The sequence below is a fragment of the Poecilia reticulata genome, linkage group LG15 (genome assembly GCF_000633615.1).
Source record: "Poecilia reticulata strain Guanapo linkage group LG15, Guppy_female_1.0+MT, whole genome shotgun sequence".
Taxonomy (NCBI): Eukaryota; Metazoa; Chordata; class Actinopteri; order Cyprinodontiformes; family Poeciliidae; genus Poecilia; species Poecilia reticulata.
In genome coordinates, this window is record NC_024345.1 from 23,652,011 (window position 1) to 23,678,260 (window position 26,250).

General features: G+C 38.9%; 1 protein-coding gene across 1 annotated transcript in view; it reads right to left on the minus strand.

The window, feature by feature from the left end:
• adgra1b (adhesion G protein-coupled receptor A1b) overlaps window positions 1-26,250 on the minus strand; it is a 186,124-nt gene that overhangs the window by 151,932 nt on the left and 7,942 nt on the right. Inside the window, exon 2 of the mRNA XM_008429975.2 lies at window positions 9,947-10,018. Within this exon, the coding sequence (XP_008428197.1) occupies window positions 9,947-10,018 (72 nt within the window). The remainder of the gene's footprint in view (window positions 1-9,946; window positions 10,019-26,250) is intronic.

A 26,250-nucleotide genomic window follows, 5' to 3' on the forward strand; every position in this document is an offset into this window, starting at 1 on the left:
ACGTTTCCATGGTAACAAACGTTTTGCCGGACAAAGACGCAAAGGTTTGACCATGTTCAAGTAAACTAAAAACATTAGGAACCGATGGCGTCATATAATCTTGCACTCACACACGTGGGCCCGGTTTTCACCCGTGCACAACAACAATGGCCGCCCGCCGTGTTTCCGCCTGTGCTGCTGCTCCACATCTTCTGATTATTAGGTGTGCTAAAACAAAACCTGCCACACAGTCAACAAAGATGCGAAGATTACATGCACCAGATCACATGTTCATCTCTATACAAGCAAAAAATTGTGAAAAAGCCTTTGGATCACAATGTTAACAAAGCTTCACTGCCCCCTACAGGACTGGCATGCACACTACATCATTTCCAGTGCTCTTTGCAGTTTCATTCACACACGGTGACCTGAAGAGAAGAAAGTATGAGTGATGGCTCAGGACTCTGGACAATCAGGCGGACTCTGAAAAGAGAAGAGATCAAACTTCCCTTTCTCTGCATATTATGACTGCAACTTACTAAGATCTACTATTAAGTGCAATATGCAACAGGGAATGTTTTTGGTGAACGTTCTGGTGATACATCTTGTGATGAAGAAATTTGATAGTATTTTGTCTTTCCAGTGGAAAACAAAAAATCACTCTTTCCATCTCAACGTAATTTTTTATTCAAAAAGTTGCATTCACCAACATCTGCTTTTTTTCTTCTTCTTTTTTTAAGCAAAACAAATTAGTTGCAGGCTGCAGTGGTGCAGTTGGTAGAGCTGTTGCCTTGCAGCAAGAAGGTTCTGGGTTCGATTCCCGGCCCCAGTCTTTCTGCATGGAGTTTGCATGTTCTCCCTGAGCATGGTGGGTTTTCCCCGGGTACTCCGGTTTCCTCCCACAGTCCAAAAACATGACTGTCAGGTTAATTGGCCTCTCCAAATTGTCCCTAGGTGTGAGTGTGTGTGTGCATGGTTGTGTGTCCTGTGGGTCTCTGTGTTGCCCTGCGACAGACTGGCGACCTGTCCAGGGTGACCCCGCCCGGAACCTTAGCTGGAGAGGCATCAGCAACCTTCCCGACCCCACTGAGGGACAAGGGTGTAAGAAAATGGATGGATGGAAATTAGTTGCAGTTTAGTTAACTTTACCAGAACAACTTAAAGTCCTCCTGAAACATTTTCTGTTGGATTAAGAAAGGATCACCACATATTGCTGGCATATGGAGACTAAATGCATGCAAGGTGCTTATATAGCTGATAATTGCATTTCAAACACTGCTTAGTGAAACATACATTTAAATTGCATTCTGTAAGATTTTGAAAAGAAAAAACATGCAATTTGCAGTATATTTTGCAGCTACAGCTCCAACCTTGTGAAATGTTTCAGGAGAAGTGACGTCCTAATGGCAGAAGGGCTGTACAAAGCGCTAACTTCAGTAACATCAGAAACGTTGCTTCTGATAATTAACTGATAGGAGTTGTTTCCCCACTAAATAAATATCACATTAAAAGGTTTAATTTTTTCCTCATTTTTAAAAGGTAAGAGGATCATACTGCAATAATAATGAGTTCACAACTCTAAGTGGATCCATCTGCTGGAAACACGTCCATGATGAAATCCCAGCGGAGCAAAGTATCCATCTCTAAGGTCTAACCCAGCAGGCAGAAAACTAATTAACATCAGCACACAAAACAGAGAACAGCTGCTAGCAGGATGGCACAAAAGCAAATGATGACACATTAAGCAGATGCAGTCAAAAGCACAAACTCTGAGATTAAGTTCAGCAATTAAACCAAAGCTAAAACAAATAATCCTCAATTTTGCAGCAAAAAAAATGTTAATAGAGAAAGTTTTTATTATAAAAATAAAAAAATTCTGTATTCTGTACCAGCTGACAACAGCAGGATTAAATCTTTCAAAGATGCAACTAAGAAAATGCATTATAAAACACAATTTTTCTTTTTAAGCTCAAGTAAACAAAAACGTGGTGAGTATTTGAGCATTTATAACAACTCCTTCACACATATAAAGAGAATATAACCACAGCGTGGAGGCCAGACCTTCATATCTGTAGAAACAGCTGGAGTCGCTCAAATGAGATGAATGTTTAAACAATGACCATTTTCGACTCCCATGCGGCGCTTGTTTGAGGAGCGGTAGCGGCTCGCTGTATAAACTGCACAATTTGTACGTAATGTTTAAAAAGCTACTGAAGTGCTTCCCAGTTGTGTTAAACTGCGCCGCATATCTAAACCTGGACAAAGTTTTCTGAGCAAAGTGACCCTGAGGACAGCAGCATATTCATTATCTGTCACTGAAAGGGCAAAATTTAGATGAGAGGTTTGCAGTTTTATCTAAAGGCTGGAAAGGAAATATTACACTAGTTATAAAAAATAATTGAAGCTTGGAGAGCTTAAGTATATTTAATATGTTATGGTTGAACTGTTTTAATAATATTAGAGGTTTATATGGTGTTTAGATGTCTTTATCCCATGTTTTTGAGGTTTTATCTTACTTTTTTCTCCTCTTTTCCAACTTCTTTTCCCTTTGGGGTGTAACTGAACTCTTTCACTCATATCTGCCCACTTGTGTCTCATCACCAGTGCATCTAAGAAGACAAACATAATCCTCCTTCTCTGATTGTCCGACAATGAATGTAAGAATTAAGCCAAAGCTTTTAGTAAGCGCTCTGTTTTTTTTTTTATATATATCACTGTCAGACTGTTGTGCCTTTTCCTTCTGCTTCAGAGATGAACAACAAAGATACATGAGCGGAACTGAACAACAATCCAGCATCTGAAAATATTTGATCATTGGTTGCATATGCATCTCTGCTGTGGAAATTAAATGTCACTCAAGGGTCAGAGCAATGACTCAATAGTGACGTTACTTAACCTCATCTAGATGCTCTATCTGCGCTGATGAAGAATTCCTCTCCACCCAATGCTGCCATTGCCAAATGCTTAAAGTGGATCTGATTACAGTGGACCCCCGTCTGTTTGCAGGGACAAAAATCATTGCCATAACAACCCACTTCCTGGATGTCTATGGGTACGGCGAGCTACATCACAATCACAGTGTACGCCATCAGTAGCAGCTGGAAACTGGTAAATGTTGCACTGTAGCTCAAAAAGCCTGGTAAATGTTGGGCTTTCTGCCAAAAGAAGAAAATCAGTGTGCTGATTTTCTTGTTAAAAAAATAAAAAATAAAGACCATTTAGGAGCATAAATATGATTTTTGACATTTTCTTGAAATAAAATCTTGTCCTGTCTCGTCTTGTGAGTTTTAAGTATTGTCACATCCCTAGTTTTCATGGATCCGCAAATATTTCTGTGGAACGTAACTGAGCTGAAAGACTTAACTGCAGCACTTTGACTAGCCTCTGACTGCTGTCTGTAAAGCAGCCAATCCAGGAGTACCATTGCTTTTCCCTGGTGCTGAGTGCAGATAAAGAAGATGTTAGCTGTTAGCTTCTGTGGAAAAGCTAAGACGATTACCACTGCAGCACGTGCACAGGCTTGATTGACAATGCTACAAACTTCTTACTGGCTCTCATTGGTGTTTTTGACTGGGATCTGTGTATTTCTGCAGTTGGCAGTAGGACGCTTTTTTTTTATCTCATATTATACTGTCAGAACATAGAGATAGTTTTAACAAATACACAAAAAAAATTTTTATTTAAGTTACCTACTGCAACTTTAAGGTGGCTAAATTATAGTTTTAAGTGAACGCCCAAAGAAATAAAAGCTTAGAGCCATTTATTCCAAATAATTATAACGTCACACAGGCTCACTTAAAGCAAACAGACTCATTCACAAGACTCACACGAAAAGCAGCAGGATGCGCTTAATAAACTTTATTTTTAATATTAGCCATTAATTCTCAGCACTGATATAATTTTTAAAATACCATCAGATGCACTTGGGGTCAATGTGAAACACATGCATAAATAAAAGAGCAGCTTGGTGCTCTTACTTGGGCACTCGTCCAAATGGAAAGTGATGCTGCGTCGTGTATTAAATTTAAATGACCACTCAGCGAAATGAGACAACAACATATATCCTCGGATGTGTCTTATGTCAAACTTCCCAGTGGTACATTGGTGTAAAGCAGCAAAATTAAAAGTTAAGTCTTAGAAGAAAAAGGATACAACTCCAGTCAAAAAGTTAGTGCTAAATTATTATTTAACTAGAACATCAAATTGGAATATTTAGATGCTTTTCATTTAAAATGAACAAATTAAATTTATAATTTAGTTGAAGTGTAAACTTTTAACTTTGTACAACATAGCAGTAAAAATGTCTGCAAACCTTGAGGCAGGAAAATGTTAAATAATCAAACTTAATGTTTTTAAAACTTACCTCTTGGAAACTCTTAAACATGTCAGATTTGCAAAAGTGACAAAAGCCTTTTAATGTAATAAAAGGACAACACATATGGTTTTCACAATAAAGTACAACTTTCACAAATCACAAACTGTATTTTAGAGAATCTGCAGTTCAGGTAGAGTAAGTGGGTCCCAGCTGTCCTCCTCTGTGTTTTAATGATTAGCTCAGGTTTGACCCGTCTAAATATTTTAAGGTTTTAACCAGAGAAGATTCAACACAGTGTCCAGAGTCCTTATAGACCTTAAAGTTTAACTACGGATGTTTTAATGAAATAGTAGCTTGAGCACCAGCAGACAGATAAAGCACAGAGACATATGACCGGACAGCTTTTACTGTGCAAAACAAAAGAGGAAAAACACTGAAGTCTTTCTGCAGAAAAGTCAGTCTAATACGTTTTATCATGCCGCCCCTTTGCAGGGACACCACTCTGGGCAGAAAGCCATATAAAATATTAATGACAACCAGTGGGACATTTAGATTTTTTTTTTAAACTGAAATTTAAAAAAACTTTCTTTTCCTTTAATTAATGTAGATGTTTTTGTTTCACTTAGAGGCATGTGTTTTCCTAATTGAAAAGATTTTAATAATATGACCAATGTCCTAAAGATCATGATATCATATGTATAATAACTGCAAAGCTATGGCAGGCAAAAAACAAAACAAAAAAACATCAAACACACTGAAGGCAGAGGTGAACCCACACAACATAAGTTAATCTAAATCCATGCAATAATGTTGGACATTCATGGGTCAATTTGCAGATGAAGGCCTATCCCTTATTTCCATCCACCTAAACCCTAACAGAGATGGATAACTATATAATGAATGGTAAATATGTGCTAAAAGCTCAACGAGAAGAGAAGGAAGGCAAACAGCCAGACAGGTCAGTCCAATTAAAGTGAGTGAATGTGTGTGCACAGTGACAGCTTTGTAAGTAACAGTGCCAGACCATCAAATGGAAACGGAGCCTCCCATGTTTGTTTTCCTATTATACGCATTACATAAAGAGAGACTACATGACTCCAGTGCTAATTATTTTTTTTACCTACACGGCAAAAGACAAAGCACAAAGTGACTTGACGCTTTAAGTTATGCATACCAATCAAAATAAATCTTCTATAATATTCGAGCGTATTTCTGGAGTTTACCCAGTGAAAGAAAAGATCTCAAAGGCGTTTTTGTTGTTAAAGATCTCTGCAGTCTGAATCCATTTCTCAGCAACGAGTAAACATTTTTCAAACACTGCTGGAGTGCAGCTTATTCCTCTCGATGAGCGGCGCCCATTAAAATATTTGCTCTGATTTTCTTTATTTCAATTGCTCCAAAAATAGTGGGAGAAATAAGCAGTCACTCTCATTTAAGCGCACAGTCAAAACATTTAACCGTCTGAGTCAATTTTAGAGGATGTGGTGAAAAGAAAAGAAAAATCAGCTCAGTAAATGTCTGAAATCGTGAGGACGATTTCTCCGTAGCAGCAGCTTCACTGTCCATTTATGAGATATTGCACCAAAACTAACCAAGATGTCAAGGAGAATAAAAACAATTATTTGACTTTGATTAAATCAATCCTGCTTCTTTTGCTTTTTTTGTTTGAACAGAAAAAGGATAAAAGAAACAAAGGACAAGATGGAAAGACATTATAACTGAGGTTTACCGGCTTCATCTGCTACTGCTTTTAAAAGCAGCCAAAAATCTGTGATCAACGACATTCAGCAGCAGGAGAGAAGAGAGAAGCACGAAATGCCGGAATGTTTCTCCAAACTTGGTCAGATTTAGAAGCAACAATAAAATGATTTATATTTCCAAACAGAACTTTGGTTTATGTAAGGCGTTATCATATTTGTCTTTTGTTAAACAAAGGGGGAAAGAAACGTTCCATCAATTGAGAAAAAAAAAAGATTTTTAAAGACAGTATTGTATGCAAATCTAACTTTAAGTAGCAAAAAATTAACCTTATGTTAAAATGATCAAGGATGTCCTAAAGATTTTTTTTTTCCAAGGAAAATGTCCAACTTTATGATTTAACCAACTCAGTTTGTCACCAATTGCCACTTTGTACCCATGGATATAACATTAATACTCATTTACTTAACCAGCGTAATGCATTTTTTAATTTTACAAATGACTATCATATTGTGCAAATCTGATACCAGCTCGCTTCTTGTCAAAAATATTGATTTTTTTTCCATTTCTACTTTCTACAATTCTTATGGATGGTAAATTACTACATAAAGGCAAATTAGAAATGATTGACTAAACAAAAAAACATCATCCTTTAACCTCTGACCTGTCACTTTCTAAGAAACATTCACAAAATTAATAATTACTTTCCCAAATATTCGACATGTAGTCTTGCATTTGTACATACATTTTCCTGCAACACCACTGGAAGGATGCATCCTTCAGCGATGTACCCCTCCTCCATCAATCACCGCCCAGGCACTCATTCATGAGGAAGACTGAGTAAACGTCACTTTGTTTGTAAAAATGAGAGTTGCAAAACTTTGGAAAGATGCCTCCTTGCACGTCTGATATCCACTTCTCAGAATGAGCTATTGCAGATGCCACCTAGATTTCTGATATTGTTTTTGCCCCGAGTTGAAGCAACGTCTGTCCATTCAGCTGGACTTCAAATACCTCTGGCTAGATAAATAATGTTTGGTCAGGCGGACAGGGGAAAAAACGGTATTTCCTTTCAGCTAAGAATGAATTAATGTCATGTGAAACAATGAATCTCTGCAAGTTTTGCAAAGGTTCAGGGCCTTAAGATGCAAAAATGAACATCTTATTTTCTGCTAATGGGATATTTGACACTGTTTCAACAATCAGACCCAAATATATTTCCTACAGCTTAAGTCAGTTATTTTTAAAATAGTGTTTTCAATCCAAATTTGCCATAAAAAAAACAAAAAAAAGTATTTTAGAAGCTTCAAAATGCAACAGAATTAGCATGAGAACTGAAAACTATGCCAGTCTCATCGATGTCACACAGGCCCTTAACAGTGAGGCCTTCTGCGGTGGGAACCTTTGATAAAGCGAGACTCTGTGTACTGAACAGAGAACAGTGATGGGCTTTGTTTTGGCTTCGCCCCTGTGGGACTCATTTTGGCTGACGGTAATGGGCCGGTGTCCATATGGGGGGATACAGGCCATCATCCAACAGACAGGGGCCCTGCATTTAAGAAGACACTATCTGCTCTACACAGATAAATCTCTTTGGAAGCGACTTTTCCTCAGAGAACTCAAATTTTATGGCAACCTCAGATGGTGATGAGGAAAATTATGATGGGAATAATAACACATTATCATAAGAACCTACGACGTTTGTGCTTGGAAAGCCGAAAGGCAAAAAGAAATCCAGCAACCAACATAAAGGGAAGAGAGAGTTCTGATTATTTTTTAAATATGGTCCTGATAAAAAATGTTTTTAATAAAAATGGTGAACATGTAAGATTAGCTAATGCTTGTACCATTGTGTGATGCTTTCTATGTTTTTAAGGTTGTGGATTAAAAATCTACAACTTAAATTTTTTAAAATTTTGTGTGACTAGCATGTTGAGTAGCTAATGTCAACCTAACAGATAAATGTTACTATTAAACTTGATGTTAGCGACACTAATGTACAAAAGTGATTTGCTTTATTTGTGATTTAAGTTGTCAGACTTTCTGGTAAAGTGTTAAAGTGGCCATGATCAGTAAATATGCAGAAAGTCTTTCAGAGTTTTCTTTATTGTCATTGGCTTTGAAAATTGTTCAGACCCCTGTTAAAACGCAATCCTTCATCATGAGCACCTGCTGATTTATAAAATCGGCACACAAATTAAAAAAGACCCCACAGAAATAAGAATATTAAAAATAAAAAATGTTCTAAAGTGTTTTATTTAATGTGTGCACTCAAACTGGGACAGACGGACAGATCGATAAGATCGTCTGTTTCCAGTTTCCAGATGAGAAAACTTTCAGAATCTGCTTTAAGTGACTTTTCCACGTTTGACAAAGAAAATCTCACTTACTGGACACATTTGAATAGGGATGACCTGAGACATTTGCTCAGCACTGTATATCACCATAAGCTACATGCTCACTCACCGATTGCAGTTTTGACTGGCACAACCCAATAAAAAGCAAACAAGGACTGTAACAGTGGGTTAGAAATCTGTGTTGACGGATCTGCAACAGTCATCTATTAGGCTTGGGTAGGAAAATAATTCCTTATAATGAAAAAATAAATAAATAAGAAAACGGTCTGAGTAATGCAAGTGGTGAATACAAAAGATGTAGAAAAGCTACATTTCCACTGCTGCTTTAAAAGGTGTTTGTTTAGCTGTATTGGGGCTAGCTGCAGCAGTGCTGGTGCACACACACACACGCGCGCACACACCCACACACACACACACACACCCCCCCACACACACACACACGCCCTATTAGACTTGTCAATCAGCTGCCAATTCAGCTCAACCATCCTGTCCGGTCACCTAGCCAACCGTCCAAGCAGAAAGTTGGTCAGCTGGGGCAGACGAAGGAACATCTGGCTGCCACTTTCAACCCACTGTGGCTACCTGGCTTTGCATCGGCTGCTGGCGACAGACGCCTTACTGCCAAAGGCTGCATGAGGGAAAGGTGGACGAACAGAACACGGCCATGGAGCGGGCCAAGGGGAGGCGTAGGCCACACAAAGCGCAGCTCTGAAAGGGCGGCCACAGCAAACATTTGGCCGAGCGCCTTTAAAAGCCAGCCATTCATTACTGCAGTGGAGCCGGAGGGATGAAAGTAGATATTTTCAATGCGACTAATAAGACCCAGAGAGACGGGCGACATCATCCGATAGGTCCAGCAACGTCACAAAGAGGAGAAGAAAGTGGACACAATCATTCCACTGACAGTATTCCAGTGTGGATTGAGCTGTCAACTAGTCAGGGAGACAGGGACCAAACCGACTGTCATCATTTTCACACCAGCCACCGTTGTAGCCTCTGTGTGTGTGTAAGTGTGTGCTTCCATGTGGATGACTGACTGAAGGGGAGTGGGGTATCAAGCTGTCTGCTCTGTGTGGTGTTGGCCTCTCTTCTGATTTCCTAATCAGTAGCCAATGTCAGTGTCACCATCAGGTGGAAAATCAGCGATCACTGCGCTGGACGGAGGTGAAAGCAATCAATAGATGACTTCAGGGGGCAAAGCTGGGGCAGCCGACACAGAGCTTATAATCAGGCTTCATGAATGCAACCCTCTGGGACTCTGCATGCGGTACAAGACTCATCGACATGGACATGGCTCGTCAGTCGGCAGTCAAACCTCGCTGATCCTGCATCGCATTAGTCTTTCATATAATGCTCCATTTTATCCTCTTTTAAGACTTTTTACTGCTGCACTGCAAGTCGAGCACAAGGGAAAGGAGTTAAAAAAAAACACAGGAGGGCCTCCTGCAGGGTAGAAACTGACAAAGATCTCCTAATTCCCACCATGCTCCCAGTTTGCCTTTTTACCGCTTAAAAGCACAATACTGCTGTCGTGATGACAGCTACTAGGACTCTGGGGAGGACAAAGCAGTTAAGAGTGCTTGATTTAAGTACTTACAGCTTTTCCAGGGCGGCCAAGCCATAGAAGGAGCCGTTTCTCAGCAGCGAGATCTTGTTGTTACTCAGGTTTCTGTTTAAAGTGGAGAGAAAAAGAAGAAGTCAAGGTGAGCTGACAGACCGAGTAAGCTGAGGTACATTTATAATAGGGATGTAACAAGATTTCACAGCAAGACATCCCGTAATACTAAAACACCACTATTTTTTTTTTCCCTAAAGTGAAAAATGACTTGTGAAGAACAGCCAGTTACTTCCAGAATGTCTTCATCTGGTGAATTAGGTGGAAGTTATTTTCACGAGCCTGTGTCTATTTTGGGGACTTTTAAGATTTGTTGATACTTTTCAGTTATTTAGGAACCATTTTGGGTGAAAAAAGAAAACAACAAATACCCCTGATTTGCACCAACAGAATGCTGCAACAGGCTGCCTTTGTATCTGTGTCACAGCTTCCTATTGGTGTGAAGTTAAAGCACTTTTTGATGAGTCTGCACTTCAACAAAGATTTCTCACTGAGTTTGGAGCAACATGACTCCATGTAGCATTCAGCTTAAGAGCCCTCCAGCCTCTCTGGCACTTTCTTTGGTATGTCATTGAAAGAACTTTAAACCATCAGAAAGGTATGACAGAAATATTTAAGATCAGACTAGAAAAGCTTTACTTGCCAAGATTGTGTGCAAAATGAGTCACATTTTTCACACATTTAGGAATTTTGCAATATTTCTAATTTTGTATCATGTGATGGTTATGGGGCTGCACAGTGGCGCAGTTGGTAGAGCTGTTGCCTTGCAGTAAGAAGGTTCTGGGTTCGATTCCCGGTCCCAGTCTTTCTGCATGGAGTTTGCATGTTCTCCCTGTGCATGCGTGGGTTTTCTCCGGGTACTCCGGTTTCCTCCCACAGTCCAAAAACATGACTGTCAGGTTAATTGGCCTCTCCAAATTGCCTCTAGGTGTGTGTGTGTGTGTGTGTGTGTGTGCCTGGTTGTTTGCCCTGTGTGTCTCTGTGTTGCCCTGCGACAGACTGGCGACCTGTCCAGGGTGACCCCGCCTCTCGCCCGGCACGCCAGCTGGAGATGGGCACCAGCAACCCTCCCGACCCCACTAAGGGACATGGGTGCATGAAAATGGATGGATGGATGTGATGGTTATGTCCAGGATGTGTGGGGTCTGCAGAGATGCTAGCTGCCCTTTTCCTGATCCCGTACCTTACAGCTGAGAGGAGTGCAAATGGGTCGCAGTGAATCCACCTCCTGACTGAACACAGACTCATCACTGTCCTGGACCAGACCAAGGTCAGCAAACTTCAGGAGTTTTCAGACATGTCAGCTGAGGTGCAGCCATTTTTACACAGAGAAAAGAGGAGTATGGTATCAAAGTATTGAAACTTTTTACAATACTTTGATGCCAGTAACCAACTCATGCCATTTTTAACAATGACAAAAATAGAGTTGTTGAAAATGTTCTAGTCAAATGGCGGATGAACAGTTTATCTTCTTTGGATATGCCGGTGAGTGATGAGGATTTAAGTCTGATGAGGCTGCAGATGTAAATTACTCATCCAAGCCACGTTCAGGACTTGTTTATTGCCGTTTCTGTTTAAGACGGGTAATGATCCAAGAACCTCTGCTTCTCCGTGTCAAAATATCGGCGTAATGGCAGTTCGCGCAGAAACGCCACTTCAGCACAATTCACTCATCCATTGGACTACACTGAACAAATCAATGAAAGACACAACAGGGATATTTAGATGATGAATTCATATTCAGGAGAGTCTGTGCTTTCATTTTGATTATTTCAGTGGCAGCTGTCTCTGCATTTCCTTTTTTTAACTTTGTTTTGAATGAATTATGGCTGCGTTGAATGCAAAATGATAAACTGTATGTTTCTCTGAGTAATGCATTAGTCTGACAAAAATAGAAAAATAGTCCTCACTGACAGCCAAACACACACACAAACACACACACATGCAATCTTGTCTTATTATTCAGCCCACTGGGTCTTGCAGCTCAATTTTTTTTTCTCAAACCTGAACACAACAGAGTGAAAAACCAGGCAGGAAAACAAACACATACTCAGAACACACTATGCCTTCCCTTCTGGTACCTCAACAATGCTCAGCTAAATTTCCCAAGTATATCATACCTTCAGAAATACAACTGAGCTGACACACCGAATCCAAACCAAAATCTCATACATCTAAACAAATTTTGCCAACGAAGGAAATAAATTCTCAGTGGATATAATCAGGTGTTTTGTTACCATTTGCAACCTGCAGCTCAGGCAAGACATTTCACAGACAAAAGTCCAATTCTCCTTTGAGATATCACCAGGTCAGCCTATAGCTCTCAGTCTGTCAGTGTTGAAGTGAGCACACCAACTCACGGGGCCCTTAGAGGCAGACAGGTAGAAACAAGAAGGAACGCAACAACTGCAAGGCTTCACAATGAAAATAAAGAAAGCCCCCGCTTTAAAATGACAATATGTAAAACAGGAAGTTTTTGTTTCCCATAATAACTCAGTCAATAACTTACTGATAATTCCTTAATTGAAGGTTTATGAACAATGGCCTTAATAGGGAGCTTTGTATGGGGAGCTGGATGTAACGTGGCACCGTCTGTAGCACCGCTGCCTTGCAACAAGAAGGTCCCAGGTTTAAACCAGACCATGCTAAGCTCTCACATGTTCAATTTGCTTCCTTAAAGCTACAACATGCATCTTTTACAGAAGAAAAGCTGTTTTTTACATATTTGTATAAACTCTTCGATCAAGCTTGTGTACGCGCTGCTCAATGTTCTAATGGCAAAGAAACAACTTGCCGTCACGGGAAAATCGTTTATCTGCCATCAACAGTGGCCTTTCTAACTAACGTGAGCTTTCCTGGCAGGCTCCGCTATCGGGAAGACGATGTAGGATAGCAGGGAACGAGCATGATTGACAGCGTTAAGATCCTCCTCCTAACTCTGATTGGTTGTTTCTGACCAAGTTGTGTATTTATGTAATTAGTACTGGGAGCAGTGGGAGCTCTAATCTGTCTTATATAAAGCTGTCATAACAAAGTGACTTTTTTTTAACTAAAGCTACATACTGTAGATATAAATCCAATAAAGATGTCCTTGTTTTTTATCTTTTTCAATTTAAACATAAAAATGTTCTAAACTCAGAAACTTAACATTGAGAATAACAAAGTGTGGCTAAAAGCAATAAATAATTGTCACATGTAAGCAATATGTGCCTCAACTTCTAAGATTCTTTCAAAACTGGATCTAAAGCCAAAGTCTTAATCTGTACTAAAATAATTTCAATACTATTCAAGAAGAACTTTCAACAGATTCATTACTTTGACGTTCACTTTGGAATCAGTAGCAGAAAGTTGCGACGGTATCGTCAGCTCTAGAATAAATTTAGTTCCTACAGGGCTGTAAGCTGAGCTCCCGTAGGGCCAGTAGCTAATGATAAATATAGCGCTCATTCTGCACCCAAGTTTCAAATCATTTTAAATGCACACAGGATGATGATTCCGGTTTTTATATCTGCTGAAATATTGATTGTTGCAGCCAGCTCTTGAATCATCCACTGCAGGCCCATTTCTCTCTCTCCCTCTCTCTCCCCCATGTGATCAGCTTGCCTTGAGCGCCCCTCTGCATGTGTGATGTTGTGCATCTCCTGTCAGCAAACGACCACCCCCACTCACAGATTCTCACAAGGTCAGACTCTTCCATCACCCTCCTGCACCGTCCTCCTTTAACAAGCCTGGCTCTGGGAATAATTGGCCAGGTTTAGCAAGAGGGGGGTAATTGGGATGTCGCTGGCCTCCACTGTGACGACAGAGCTCTCGTTAGAGCTGCAAGGAAACATATACTCAATTTTAACTCTAGGATTAAGCAGTGAGGTCCCACAATGAGTTGTGCTGAGTGGGCAAACTGCTGGCCAAACTGCCAGGGGGGCGGAGTGGAAGTGTGTCCACTGAAAATGTTGAGGTGAAGATTCTCAATGCAGCAAAATCAGCCGGGTAAATGTTTGTCAGTGTGGTCACACAGATGGAAGAAGCTGTGTGTGTGAGAGCATCTTCTTCCTAATTTAACTAGACATTCAAATGTGTCTGTGAAATGACTCTGCACTGTATTTAAGGATCTTCAATGACTATTGCTAGTTGTCATAACAATAAGTTACCTCTTCAAATCAGGGTGGACACAAAGCTGAATCTGAAATTTGGATACAAGCTTCCAAGAACGTCAGGATTTTAAGATTAACCCTCATTGTAAGATTAATCAAAAAGCCAGATAAAATAGCAGTCGGATACAAATAACACACATAAGAAAAATGGTTAATCTTTAAACTCCATACCACCACTGTATCTTCATCTGATAAGAGCCATTTATCATCTGGGTTTCAGGATAGATCATCTGTAAAAGCACAAACCATCCACTTATTATTTCCCAGCTAATATCCCAGAAAAGTCAAGCTGATTTGCAAAATATTATAGTCTTGTTGTTTAGGTTGAGAGATTATTTTTATACCCCCAATGCTCCTCTCTAGTCTTAGACTTGGTCTCAGTTCAAGGTTGGCAGCAGTTTATGTTCGCAGTGGCCTCCGTTGGTCCGGTGGGGCTGGACAGTTGACCTGCCTCCACCGGGTTTGCATGGAGTTTAATGCCTTTGGAGTCAATATATCCTGGCAGCTGGCATCCTTTTGCCACAAGACAAAGCAGTGGATCTGCTGCAAGGAGAGCTCTGAACTTAAATTGAACAAAAGTTTGGAGGAAACATTGCTGACCAAAGAGTTGCATCGCTTTCTTTTGGCAAGTTCTCCTACTGCAGGGTGGCAAGACATGCTTTCCTTTCCAAGTGCTAAATGTCAGTGAAATGAGGACTTTGTGAATTTCCTCCAGACAAGAGAAACTATTTGAATTTTTAGTTTTCACTATCTACAAGCAGATGTAGGTAAAAACAAATAGCAACTTTTTATAAATGAACTTCTAGGAATAAGTTTTACTCCTATTAGTACTTGAGTACAATCTCTGGATACTTTACTCACCTCAAGTTATTTCACTTTAAAATGAGTGTTTTAACTAAAATTGCCCTCATCAACTTCTGGTTGCTAAACAAGCTTCATTGTATATTTATCTACTGAACAAACAGTACAAAATAGATTTGGTCACTGGAAGTACTTTGCACTGTTCTAACATGTATATTATTTACTGGAAATACTGGGTTAAATATTTTATCTTGTGGAAAACAGATTTAGGCTGCACAGTGGCGCAGTTGGTAGAGTTGTTGCCTTGCAGCAAGAAGGTTCTGTGTTCGATTCCCAGCCCGGGTCTTTCTGCATGRRGTTKSMWKGTTYTCCYKGTGCATGGTGGGTTTTCTCCGGGTACTCCGGTTTCCTCCCACAGTCCAAAAACATGACTGTCAGGTTAATTGGTCTGTCCAAATTGCCCCTAGGTGTGAGTGTGTCTCTGTGTTGCCCTGCGACAGACTGGCGACCTGTCCAGGTGACCCCGCCTCTCGCCCGGAACGTTAGCAGGAGAGGCACCAGCACCTCCCGACCCCACTGAGGGACAAGGGTGTAAAGAAAATGGATGGATGGAAAACAGATTTGAAAGTATGTGTTTCTTCTCCCTGAATTTGTTAAGTTGTAATGATGTGGTTTATATTTAATCATAATTTTATATTTTGTCTGTATAATTACATTTTCACTAATTAAATCAGATTAAACTGCACTGCTAGTACTCAGTACCTAAGTAGCCTTTTTAAGAATTACGTAATTTTTCACCTGGCTATTTTTTTTTTTCCCCAAAAAAAATAAACCAAAAAGTGTTTTAACAAAAAGTAAAAACAAAATAGTGTTTTAATTTTTTCCAGTTCATCACAGCAGCAGGTTTATCACTGTTCAGATTAAATCTAAAACAAAATACACTTGTTGAATTGAATTTCTGAAATAAAAAAATTATTTAATAATATAACAATTCATTCAGATTCATCTGCACGCTCCATCCTATAATCCAAAGACATCACTAGCAATGAACGCAGTGTATACTATAGACATTCAACTAGTTTTGTGACAAAAAAAGCATTAATTTATGGTTTATTCTCGATAATTTTACATGATCAAGCGCATACCTAAAGCAGGAAAGTGAGATTTGACGAAGAAAGACCCCTAATACATACTTGAGGTCCCTTGCATTAATCACTCTGTTGAATTTGCACTATTTGATTCCCGGCTGTTGCCTTGCAACAAGAAGGTTCTGTGTTCGATTCCCAGCCCGGGTCTTTCTGCATGGAGTTTGCATGTTCTCCCTGTGCATGGTGGGTTTTCTCCGGGTACTCCGGTTTCCTCCCACAGTCCAAAAACATGACTGTCAGGTTAATTGGTCTCTCTAAATTGCCCCTGGGCGTGAGTGTGTGGATGGTTGTGTGTCTCTGTGTTGCCCTGCGACAGACTGGTGACCTGTCCAGGTGACCCCGCCTCTCGCCTGGAACGTTAGCAGGAGAGGCACCAGCACCTCCTGACCCCACTGAGGGACAAGGGTGTCAAGAAAATGGATGGATGGATGGATGGATGGATGGATGGATGGATGGATGGATGGATGGATGGATGGATGGACGGACGGACGGACGGACGGACGGACGGACGGACGGACGGACGGATGGATGGATGGATGGATTTGCACTAATGCGTTGGACTGCAGGATAATTGCAGCAGATCCTTTAAATCCTGTAAAGTCGGCCTCTTTGCATTTTAATGTTTTCAGCTCATCACAGCAGCAAGTGATTGGTTTTAAAATCTGGGGATCATGTTTCTTCAAATTTCAGGTAACTTTAATTTTTTTGTGCCGAGTTCATTTGTTCCACCAAGATCACGAAAAAACATTTAAATAATCACAGCTGTATTTTGAATGTAATATTAGACCAATGTAACCAAAGAGTTTAAATTCTCAGCTCCTAATTTGTATTCAAAATGTAAACAGACAGTCATATTCAGTGTCATAATTTTGAGCCAGGCGCAAAATTATTCACACCTGTGTCAGATTTTTCTTTTTTATTTCTGACTGTAAGAGCAAATGATTATGATAATGGCAACAAGGCATTCCAACCTCAACAACTTGAAAATCATCACTAAAATAATTATCAAAATACTTGTGGAAACTTTAATCTTCAGGCACTGTAAGTCAAGTTTCTCCCATGATGCCTCACAAATTGTAGTTTATATAACTGCATTTCTGTGAGTTTGTACTGAAACAAAAGAAAACTGCAGCAGACCTCAACATGCATGAAGTTGGCCGAAAGAAAAAGTTTAAGCAGATAATTTTCAGTCAAAAAAATATTTTAACACCAAAATCTATCAAAATAACACAGCTTGTTTTAATCTGTTTGAAAGTATGCATTTCATTGTGATATAGTTTGTTAGACCAACACAAAGTATAGTAAAAATGTGAAGTGAAAAGGTATTGTTTATTTTTATTTATAAAAAAAATATATCTGAAAAGTGTGGCATGTATTTTTACTCACCTGCCATTGTCCAACACTTTGCAGACGAATGAATTAGGCTGAGGATTTGAAGGGTTTTGGGGTAAGTCCTGGTATGTCGCTACCAGATTTGCACATAGAGGTTTAAATTGTTTGCCTATTGTCCGTTAACTCAAGGTCAATCAAACTGGATGTAAAGTTTCAATGAACCTAAATTTTCAAGTCCTGTCAAAGATTTCACATGAATATGCGTTGATCTGGAGGCATGTTTACGGCATGTTTCCTGGGTAACCGCTGGCCTTTTGGCTACTTTATGACTCACACTCTCCATGACCAGCATTTCAGTTTAGGTGAATGTCCAAGTCTTGAATGGTTTACATCGGTTGCCACATGCTTTGTTTTCAGATGATAGGATAAAGCTCTGTGAGATTCTTAAAGTTTGGGATATTATGTGCTTTAACCTTCACCACAGCCTTAACTACGACATGTCTGCTGTTTCTTGATCTTTATGATGCTTATTTAGGGATTTAGGGAAGAGTGGTTGAATATAAATGTAAAAAAAAAAGCATGAATCATTTCTTCCCATGTGTATGCATTTGCATGAGCTACTTTGCCACATGAAAACAGTGGCGGTCCTCTGCATTGCGCATCTTCTCTCCTATCTGCTCCCTGTGTTGCTTCACTCCTCTCCAGAGAAACTTTCCAGTAAAGGACAGACTGATCATGTTTGTACAAACTCAAGTGTGTCCTGTGCTGCTCTGTATATCCGCCTCTTCTCAGACCCCTGCGTACATATTTCAGGTCCTGTGTAATGTCCAGGAAATCCCAGACAAAAAAAAAACTGAATTGAACATTATGTAAACAGCCCATGACAAACTTCTGGAGGAGACCTTCAGCTGTCTATTTACATTATTAATTGTGCTCTCTGTAGATAAGCCGCTTTCAACAAGGGAGGAGAGCATAGACTCAGCATTGTCTCTATGGACTGCAACAAATGGTTCATGTCACTGCTTACTGTGCTCCAGCCACAGCCAAACACTGAGGGCTGATTAAATCATTTCATAATAAACTGCTTTCAATAAGCCAGAAAATCTGCAGTCCTCTAAAACGGTCTTAGTTCAACACTTTTTCAGCTTTCTGAAGGTATTTCAAAATTGTACTTGCTGATTTTTTTCCACATATTCTATCGATTTCACACAATCCAGTGACAACAGCTTAATGTGTGAAACATAAGGAGAGGAATAAGCTGCGGGGGAAATTAGTGCCAAAACAAAAAAAATAAGTATAGCAGATTAGGAATAAGATTTTTATAGTAGGAGATACTTCCATAAAAAGGTATAAAATAAACATGTCTTTATCTAACTGCTTTTATTTTTTGGTTTTGCTAAAATACAAAAAATTTGTATTTTAGCAAAATACAAATTTTGCTAAAATACTGTTGTCTTTAACATCTCTGACTGAGAAAAGAAATCTGAATAAATTAATTTCTGCTCAGAATTTCACACATTTAAAAGTTTGTCAAAGTAAAAGAAGAAACGGAATCTATGAGTAGATTCATTGTATAAAATTTACCAAAAGACCAAACAAAAAAACTACAATGACACCTTACTTCTTTGTATCAATAGCAATAAAAACAATCAAACTGTTATCTTTGACATCTTTCAGGGAGAATAAATTAATTTCTGAACTGCTGCTAATGAAAACCCTTAAGATCCAATTTATTTTCAGCTCTATGCTAAATTGTGTGCAGATCAGAGAATAGTCTGTACAGCCAGTGGTTGTTTTTGTCTAAGCTGCATAGCCTTGGTTGTTAGAAGAGTTTTTTCTTTTTTAAATCAGAGAGGTTCGACTTGAGGTCAAGAGAAAGAAAAAACCATTTTACAGAGTCCAACCAGGAAAATATGACGGAAAGTTCAAAAAGCTGAAAAGGGTAATTTTTGTCATTTTCCAAGAAGTCAGAATTTCTCTCAAACCTTTAAAAAGGAAGGTCCTTAAAAGGGAAAGAAAAAAAGGAATAAATAAATAGATGAATTGTGTAAAAAAATGATGTTAATTTCAAAACTGCAAAAACACCCTTCTCCTTTGTAACAATAGAAATGTTTCAAACACTTGCAAATAAGTGTTTACTCTGAAATACACAAGATGTAGTTTGTATCGACTGCCAGATGCTGCATTCAGTCGTAAGACAAATTTGAAATTTCATTAAAAACATGAAGACAAATGACTATTTAACCTACATGTCCATCTATAAAAAACAGGGAAACTCATTATGCAGCTTTGTTTAAAAACTATTCTTGCAATTTTGATTATTATGACTTGCAGATAATAAAAACCCAAAATTCAGAGTCTAAGAAAAGTGGAATATCACAAAATATTAATACACATTTGATATTATAGACATACATTTCAGGATTCTGAAAAATGTGTTTAATTCTAGGCTTTGTTCTCCTGTTGTGGAGGATGTCACTCAGTCAGGTTTTCTGAGTTAATTAGCCGACTACGTTGTCACACCATGAGTTTCTGATATTTCACTTTTTCACAATGTTCTAATTTTCTGACAGACTGAATTTGGGATTTTCATTAACTGTAAGCCATAATCCTCAGAATGACTTCAAACTTTTCTCTATGTGTGATGAAGCCATTTAGAATGAGTTTCACTTCCTGAAATCGGAGAAAAAATAGCAAACTTTGCCATGCTATTGTAAATAAGAAATATATAATTATGTTTTTTTTTTAGTCATTTCAACAAAATCTCACAGAAACAATGGAATTTGATTACTTAAAAGTGTCTAAAAACGATGAGGAAAAACTAATTTATGTAGACGAGGACAGAATCAGGTTTGAAATACACTAATGAACATTTTCTTTCCGTCTAAGACCAGCGTTTGTCTGACGCATTGACACAAACTCAGATTCTTTAACATAAAATGTTATTTTTTTAAGCAAACAGGATGTTTATCAACCATAAACAAAATTTTCCTGAGTTTTTGCTCCAGCTGCAGACATGTAAAGATACATCTCTTACCCAGGTGCAAGAAATTACTTTTCATAACGATGTAAAAGGCTCTTAAAAATACATTTCTTCAGGATGTTATGCTTTAGATTAGTACATTTAGTCAGCTAAAATGTTAGGATTAGTCGACTAAAACTAAATAATTCTCTCATTAATTAATAGATTTTGAATAATTTTCCTGAAGACGCACCTCATTTCTTGGTCAATTACTGCAAAAGTGGATCTGTTGACCTAAAATATCAAAAATATAGAAAAATTGACTCAATCATAACAATAAACTTCTCCTTAGAGACAAAGAAAAGTAACCAAACATCATTGTTGTTCCACAATAACAGAATCAGAGGCGAACTTTATGAAATTCATATCCCTCTTTCCCCAGATTTCATATCGGCTCAGTTCTGCTTCTTCAGCCTCGTCCACTGTTGGGATATTTCTGGGAGGTCTGACCAGAGTTCTCCCCCTGCAAACCATCCTGGCTGCCATGCAGCATACATGTTTGACTGGAGATTGTTATTACAGGGGAACAGAAACAGAAATAGCTCCCGGAGAAGCAGTCCAGTGCAGTGATCCAACACACCAATCCAGCAGAGATTATAACGTCAAATAGTTCTACAAGACACAAACATGGAAAGATAAAGTTTTAAAAGCAACGTTTCAGATGACAGACATGCCGTTTTACTGTCACCCCTGGCAGAAACAGATGTAATAAAACATTCATTATTATGAGCAGCAAGCAAAAAGTGATCTTTTCACTCTGTGAAATGGTGAAAATAGTAACGTAGTGACTTGGATACGTAACTTTAATCTCATTACTGGATTAGAAATTGTAACGTGTGATTTTACTCATTACAGAAAAAAATTATCCGATTAGACTAAAATGTTAGTGACATCACCATACACACTGTTAAGAAAATACATTTAAAATATGCTAGTTTTAAAACTTAACATGCCTTGATTGAAATAGCATAGTTATAGTTTTCAGATTAATAACTTATTCTGCCCTATTGACCTTTATTTTACCTTAAAGCAGATTGTTTGCAAAGATCTTTTGAACTGCCTTTTGTCTGTGTGGGAAAACAATCAGGAGAAGTTCCAACTTTCACACTGATCTGTGAAAAGCCGTAAACCAGCAGGAGTTCAGGAGAAGCTTTGCTTCCACTTTATTTAGATAAAGGGGACAAATGGCCTTAGATCTTGGAAACAAATTGCAGGGAGTTTCTAACTTTAGAGAGGGTCAGAGACAGCTCCTGGTTGGATGAGCAAAGATACGCCTTATTTGAATAAATTAAAGACAAGAATGCGCCTTTACTATAAAACTTTCTACACATGAGTAACAAATTAGATTTGCTCTTGCAGTTCTCCAAAGACGTCTTTGCTTTTCTTGAATGTATGTCTCTGCTGTTTTGCAGTTTCTGTTGTAATTTCATACACTGTCTTCTACTGGATTAAACTCTGTAATTCTGTGACGTCAACACTCATTGTTGTTTTCTGTGTGGCCACACGCGGTCCGCCGGGAGAACCTGGGATCCGTAAGAGGAAGATAGACCCAGAGATTTTTCCTAAATTTATTATGACCTAAAATCTTCTTCTTCAACAACACCTAAACACCAAGAGAGGGTATCTTATTCGATTTCCTCAAATAGTAAGATTGTTATCAAAGTTTAGAAAGTACTTCTACTGGTCTCAATTTTTCCCTACAAACACCTGAGAAGCCATCATGGTTGTGTATAATTTTGAGAACTTATGTGTTATTCATGTGATGAGCTTCCCGTGGCACCTGCTGATGTTTGGGTAAATTCTGAGATGCAACTTTGCAAACCAAACGGCTGCATGTCTAAATCTGAATTCTGGGCATAACCGATTCGGCTCATTTTCCCCCCTCCCCTTTCTCAGGATGCAACGTATGGGTTCCAGTTCTGTTTCAGTTCTTTCATATGAAAAGTTTGTCAAACTTTTAAAAAGTTGAACTCAAGGGTCTAACAGCAGGTTTTAGCTTTAATGAAACCACTGCCAGGTCTAACTTCTACATAAAAAATGGAAGAGCACAACATGAATATCAGCTGAAGTTCAGAGCAGCAGGTGCTACACAAAAATCAGCATTAATAAGAAAGTGAAAAAATACATAAAAAGCGTTAGTTTGAGTGATAAGAATACCCATTAGTTAGCAGACAGCTCTGTACATGCAGGCTCACTTTGAAACCGCCTGGTTGCACACAAACAGAATCAGAGATCGGCGCCTAAACCAGGACACACAGCTGACACCACGGCTCCTGTGTGACAGACGGGGAAGCTCAATCACTCCATGGAGAAAACGCACGACAGCACTGAGGTTTTATTCAGGATGTCTTACTGCGAGTCTGAAAACGGGAAAAACCAACAGGCTTCCGAGTTCACCTCTTTTGCTCCTTCTAATTTATGGCTCTTTGAGTAACTTTGGTATTTAACACTGTCAAGTATCTACAGCACACACACCATCTGTCATTGCTTAATATTTTGCACATGATAAGCTTGCGTTTTGGCACATTGCTGGTTATTCAAACCCAATTTATAACCTCCTTCTTCAGCAGTTGTGAACTCCAGATCATCAAATCATTATTTTTTAAAGCAAAACGTCTGTTTCTTTAAAGCGCGCCACATGATTGATGACCAGACAACTTGAGGCAGCTCAACTGCAGGTCAGCAGGTCTGCGCCAGTTCCTGATGATATAACAATGTAGTTGCACTGAAAAGTCAAGGATGACCCAATAAAGTACTAACAATTTATAACTAACTCGGTCAGTCACTACCCACAGTGAGGCCACAGTGAGCTGCTAGGGAGCGCCGACAACACAAGGGCAGATTTTCTTAGCTTTAGGAATTGCAAAGTGAAAAGATCTGAAAGTGTTCCCTCCCCTCTGGAGCCTAGATGACTCACCCATCTAAAGATGAAACCTTTTGCTTTTTATAACAGAAAAGGTTTCGCTGGGAAATGCGCAGCAGAAGCAAACAGGGGGGCAAGAGAAGACGAGACAGGCACCACTCCTCTCAGAATGACGGCACATACAACAGTTTTATCAGAGTCCTTTCGGTCACGTCTGTGTAGATCAACAGCAGGCTCTCCGTGTCGATGTGTGTCAAAGCCATTAATGCATTTTACGCTCTGCGTTTCTTGATCTGCTGGGCGCTCACGTGGTTTGTCAATGAGCTAATGCACAAGAGTACATAGAGGGTGTGTGTGTGTGTGTGTGTGTGTGTGTGTGCAATGAAATATTCATGGATAAGTACTCAGAACTCTGAAGAGAGTAGAGCACAAACAGCACCTCGGCAGACAAGAAAAAAAAGCCCCCGAGGAATAACAGAGGGAGAATAACAAAGATAGAGTGAATAAAAGAGGAGCAAAGAAAAGAATACACACAATTTTATTTATAGTGATGCAATATCTCTGATGGCCTGTCATGCTATATTTATTTAAAATGACAAAAGTAGATCAATCTAAATTTTCCTTTATTGTTCAGTTCGTGTTCAAACAAACTGTCTATCTGCAATATAGTAGCAACATATCCAAAGTGCAACACTTGAGCTGCTTTTTATTTGGCTGTTTCATGCTTTTTAAACCTCCTTCACAAAAGATTAAGAGGATCTCTAAAATCTCAGACCAAGCAGTAATTTGGAAAAGCCTTGATTTAGTTAAGAAACAACAAACAGAAGAGCAGTGAACTACCCTGAGCATGAAAACTTCACTGACGCCTTGTTGTTCAACTTTTTAATGACACTATTTATTCAAATTAACCTCAACATATACAAATTAAACACAAAAAAGTATTTCATCAATCTAAGGCAAAGAAAAAATAGTGGGAGTAACCAGAGAGAACTCGCATATGCAGAGGAAGAACCTGGAAACTGGGATTCAAACCCAAACCCTGCAGGACAACAGCAAAACCGACTGCTCCACCAAAATAAAATGGAAAAAATGTATCAATAAATTGCATAATACATAAAATAGGAATTATTTTTGACTCATTACAGATAATGTAATGTTTTTTGACCTATAAAAATCTTCATACTTCAGTGAACTGATGTACTAAAATCTAATTGACATGTAAATAGATTAGATTTAAATTTGAAGTTCCACAGATTTATTCTACTGCTGTTTTGACACAACAGAGAAGGAAGTTTTGCACGTCATATATTTGATCCATACCATCGTCTTCAAAGAACTGACGAAAATGAACTGACTGTGACTCATTTCCTTGCTAAAAGGATGGGTCCCACTTCTGCCAACTTCAAATCACAACTGCATGACGCACGTGAGTTCAGCCTTCAAAAGGAAAGCAGGCACACTTACACACGTACAATGTAAAATAAAGGTAAAGATTAAATGCCAAAATGTTTTTTTTAATTCAAAAGAAGAATGATCAAATAAAACAAAAATTGAACATGCCAAATTTCGCATTAAAGCTGGCAGTTGTGCTTTTTATTACTACAAAGGCTTACTTTAATTCTTGCTTTGATGCTTTTTCAATTAGATCAATAGAACGGCTAAATTGCGTCTTCCCTTGGTCTGACAGCAGTTTATTAACCTAATTTTAGGGATTTAATGAAGGAAACAGTTTACATTCTAGGTTCTACAAACCTCACAAATCAGAGTAGCACGTGTAGCTTTCCTTTCATTCATTTTCTCATCAATCCGATCTGGGTCTATGGGGCTGGTACCCATGTCAAGCAATCAATAGGCAAGAGTTGCAGCGGACCCTGGACAGATTGCCAATCCATCACAGGGCTGCACAAAAACACACACGGGACACGCAAAAACGCATGCATGGAATCACATGCAAGGGCAATTTTAGAGCAGCCAATTAAGCAAACATTTTTATTTGAATGCTGAGGAAAAGCCTGAATCCCTGAATGCACTCAGAGAACATGCAAACAGAAAGATCTCCACCTGGATTCGTTCTCAGGACCTTTACTACTGTGAGGCAACAGAGTAAACATCTGTTGCTCCATGAAGCTGCAGCATGTGTTATGTGTAATTTAAAGAAATTAACTTTGCCTCATTTGTGTGTTAGAGCAGGCAAATTCAAGAATGTTTTAGTGGGACCCATTTTATTTTATTTTTATTTAGACTAATATGTTTGCACATACCTTCAAAATGGGAAAGTTAAATTAAACCCACATGCTCCACTCTCAGCAGGTAAATCATAAAAAAGCACAAACACTATGCAAATTGAGCCCATCACCTGGGACACAGCAGAGGTAGATCTGTTTCTGGTTTTCTTAGCAGCTGAGATGTTGTGCATGCACAAAGCACAATCCTGTGTGTGTCTGCCTAATGGCCTGCGAGAGAAAATGTTTCAAGTATTCATACCCTTTAAACTTTTTCACATTTGGTATTGTACAAATCCCAAACCTTAATGTTATTGGACTTTTATGTGACAGGCTACAAAGTAGTACATATCTGAGGATAAATTGTTTTCTGAAAAGTGAGGCATGTCAGTACCTTTTTTTACTCTGAAAGAAACTTAATGTAACCAATTGCTTCACAGCTCACCAACTTAGTAAATAACATTTGACAAAACTATAAAATAAGCATCCATGAATTCTGACAGAACAGCAAGGAGGGCAATATTCAGAGCAGCACCCAGAGAGTTTAACTGTGGAGGAGATGCAGAGAGTCGCAGCTCGGGGAGAATCTGTTGACACAACAACACCACAAATCTGACTTTTGGGTGGGACAAAAGGAAATGAAAAATAAAGCACTAACAAGTTACATTTACAGTTTGCCACAAACCACAATGGGGTGCACACCAAACATTTTGGCCAACATTTATAACAATATACCTATTAGAAAAC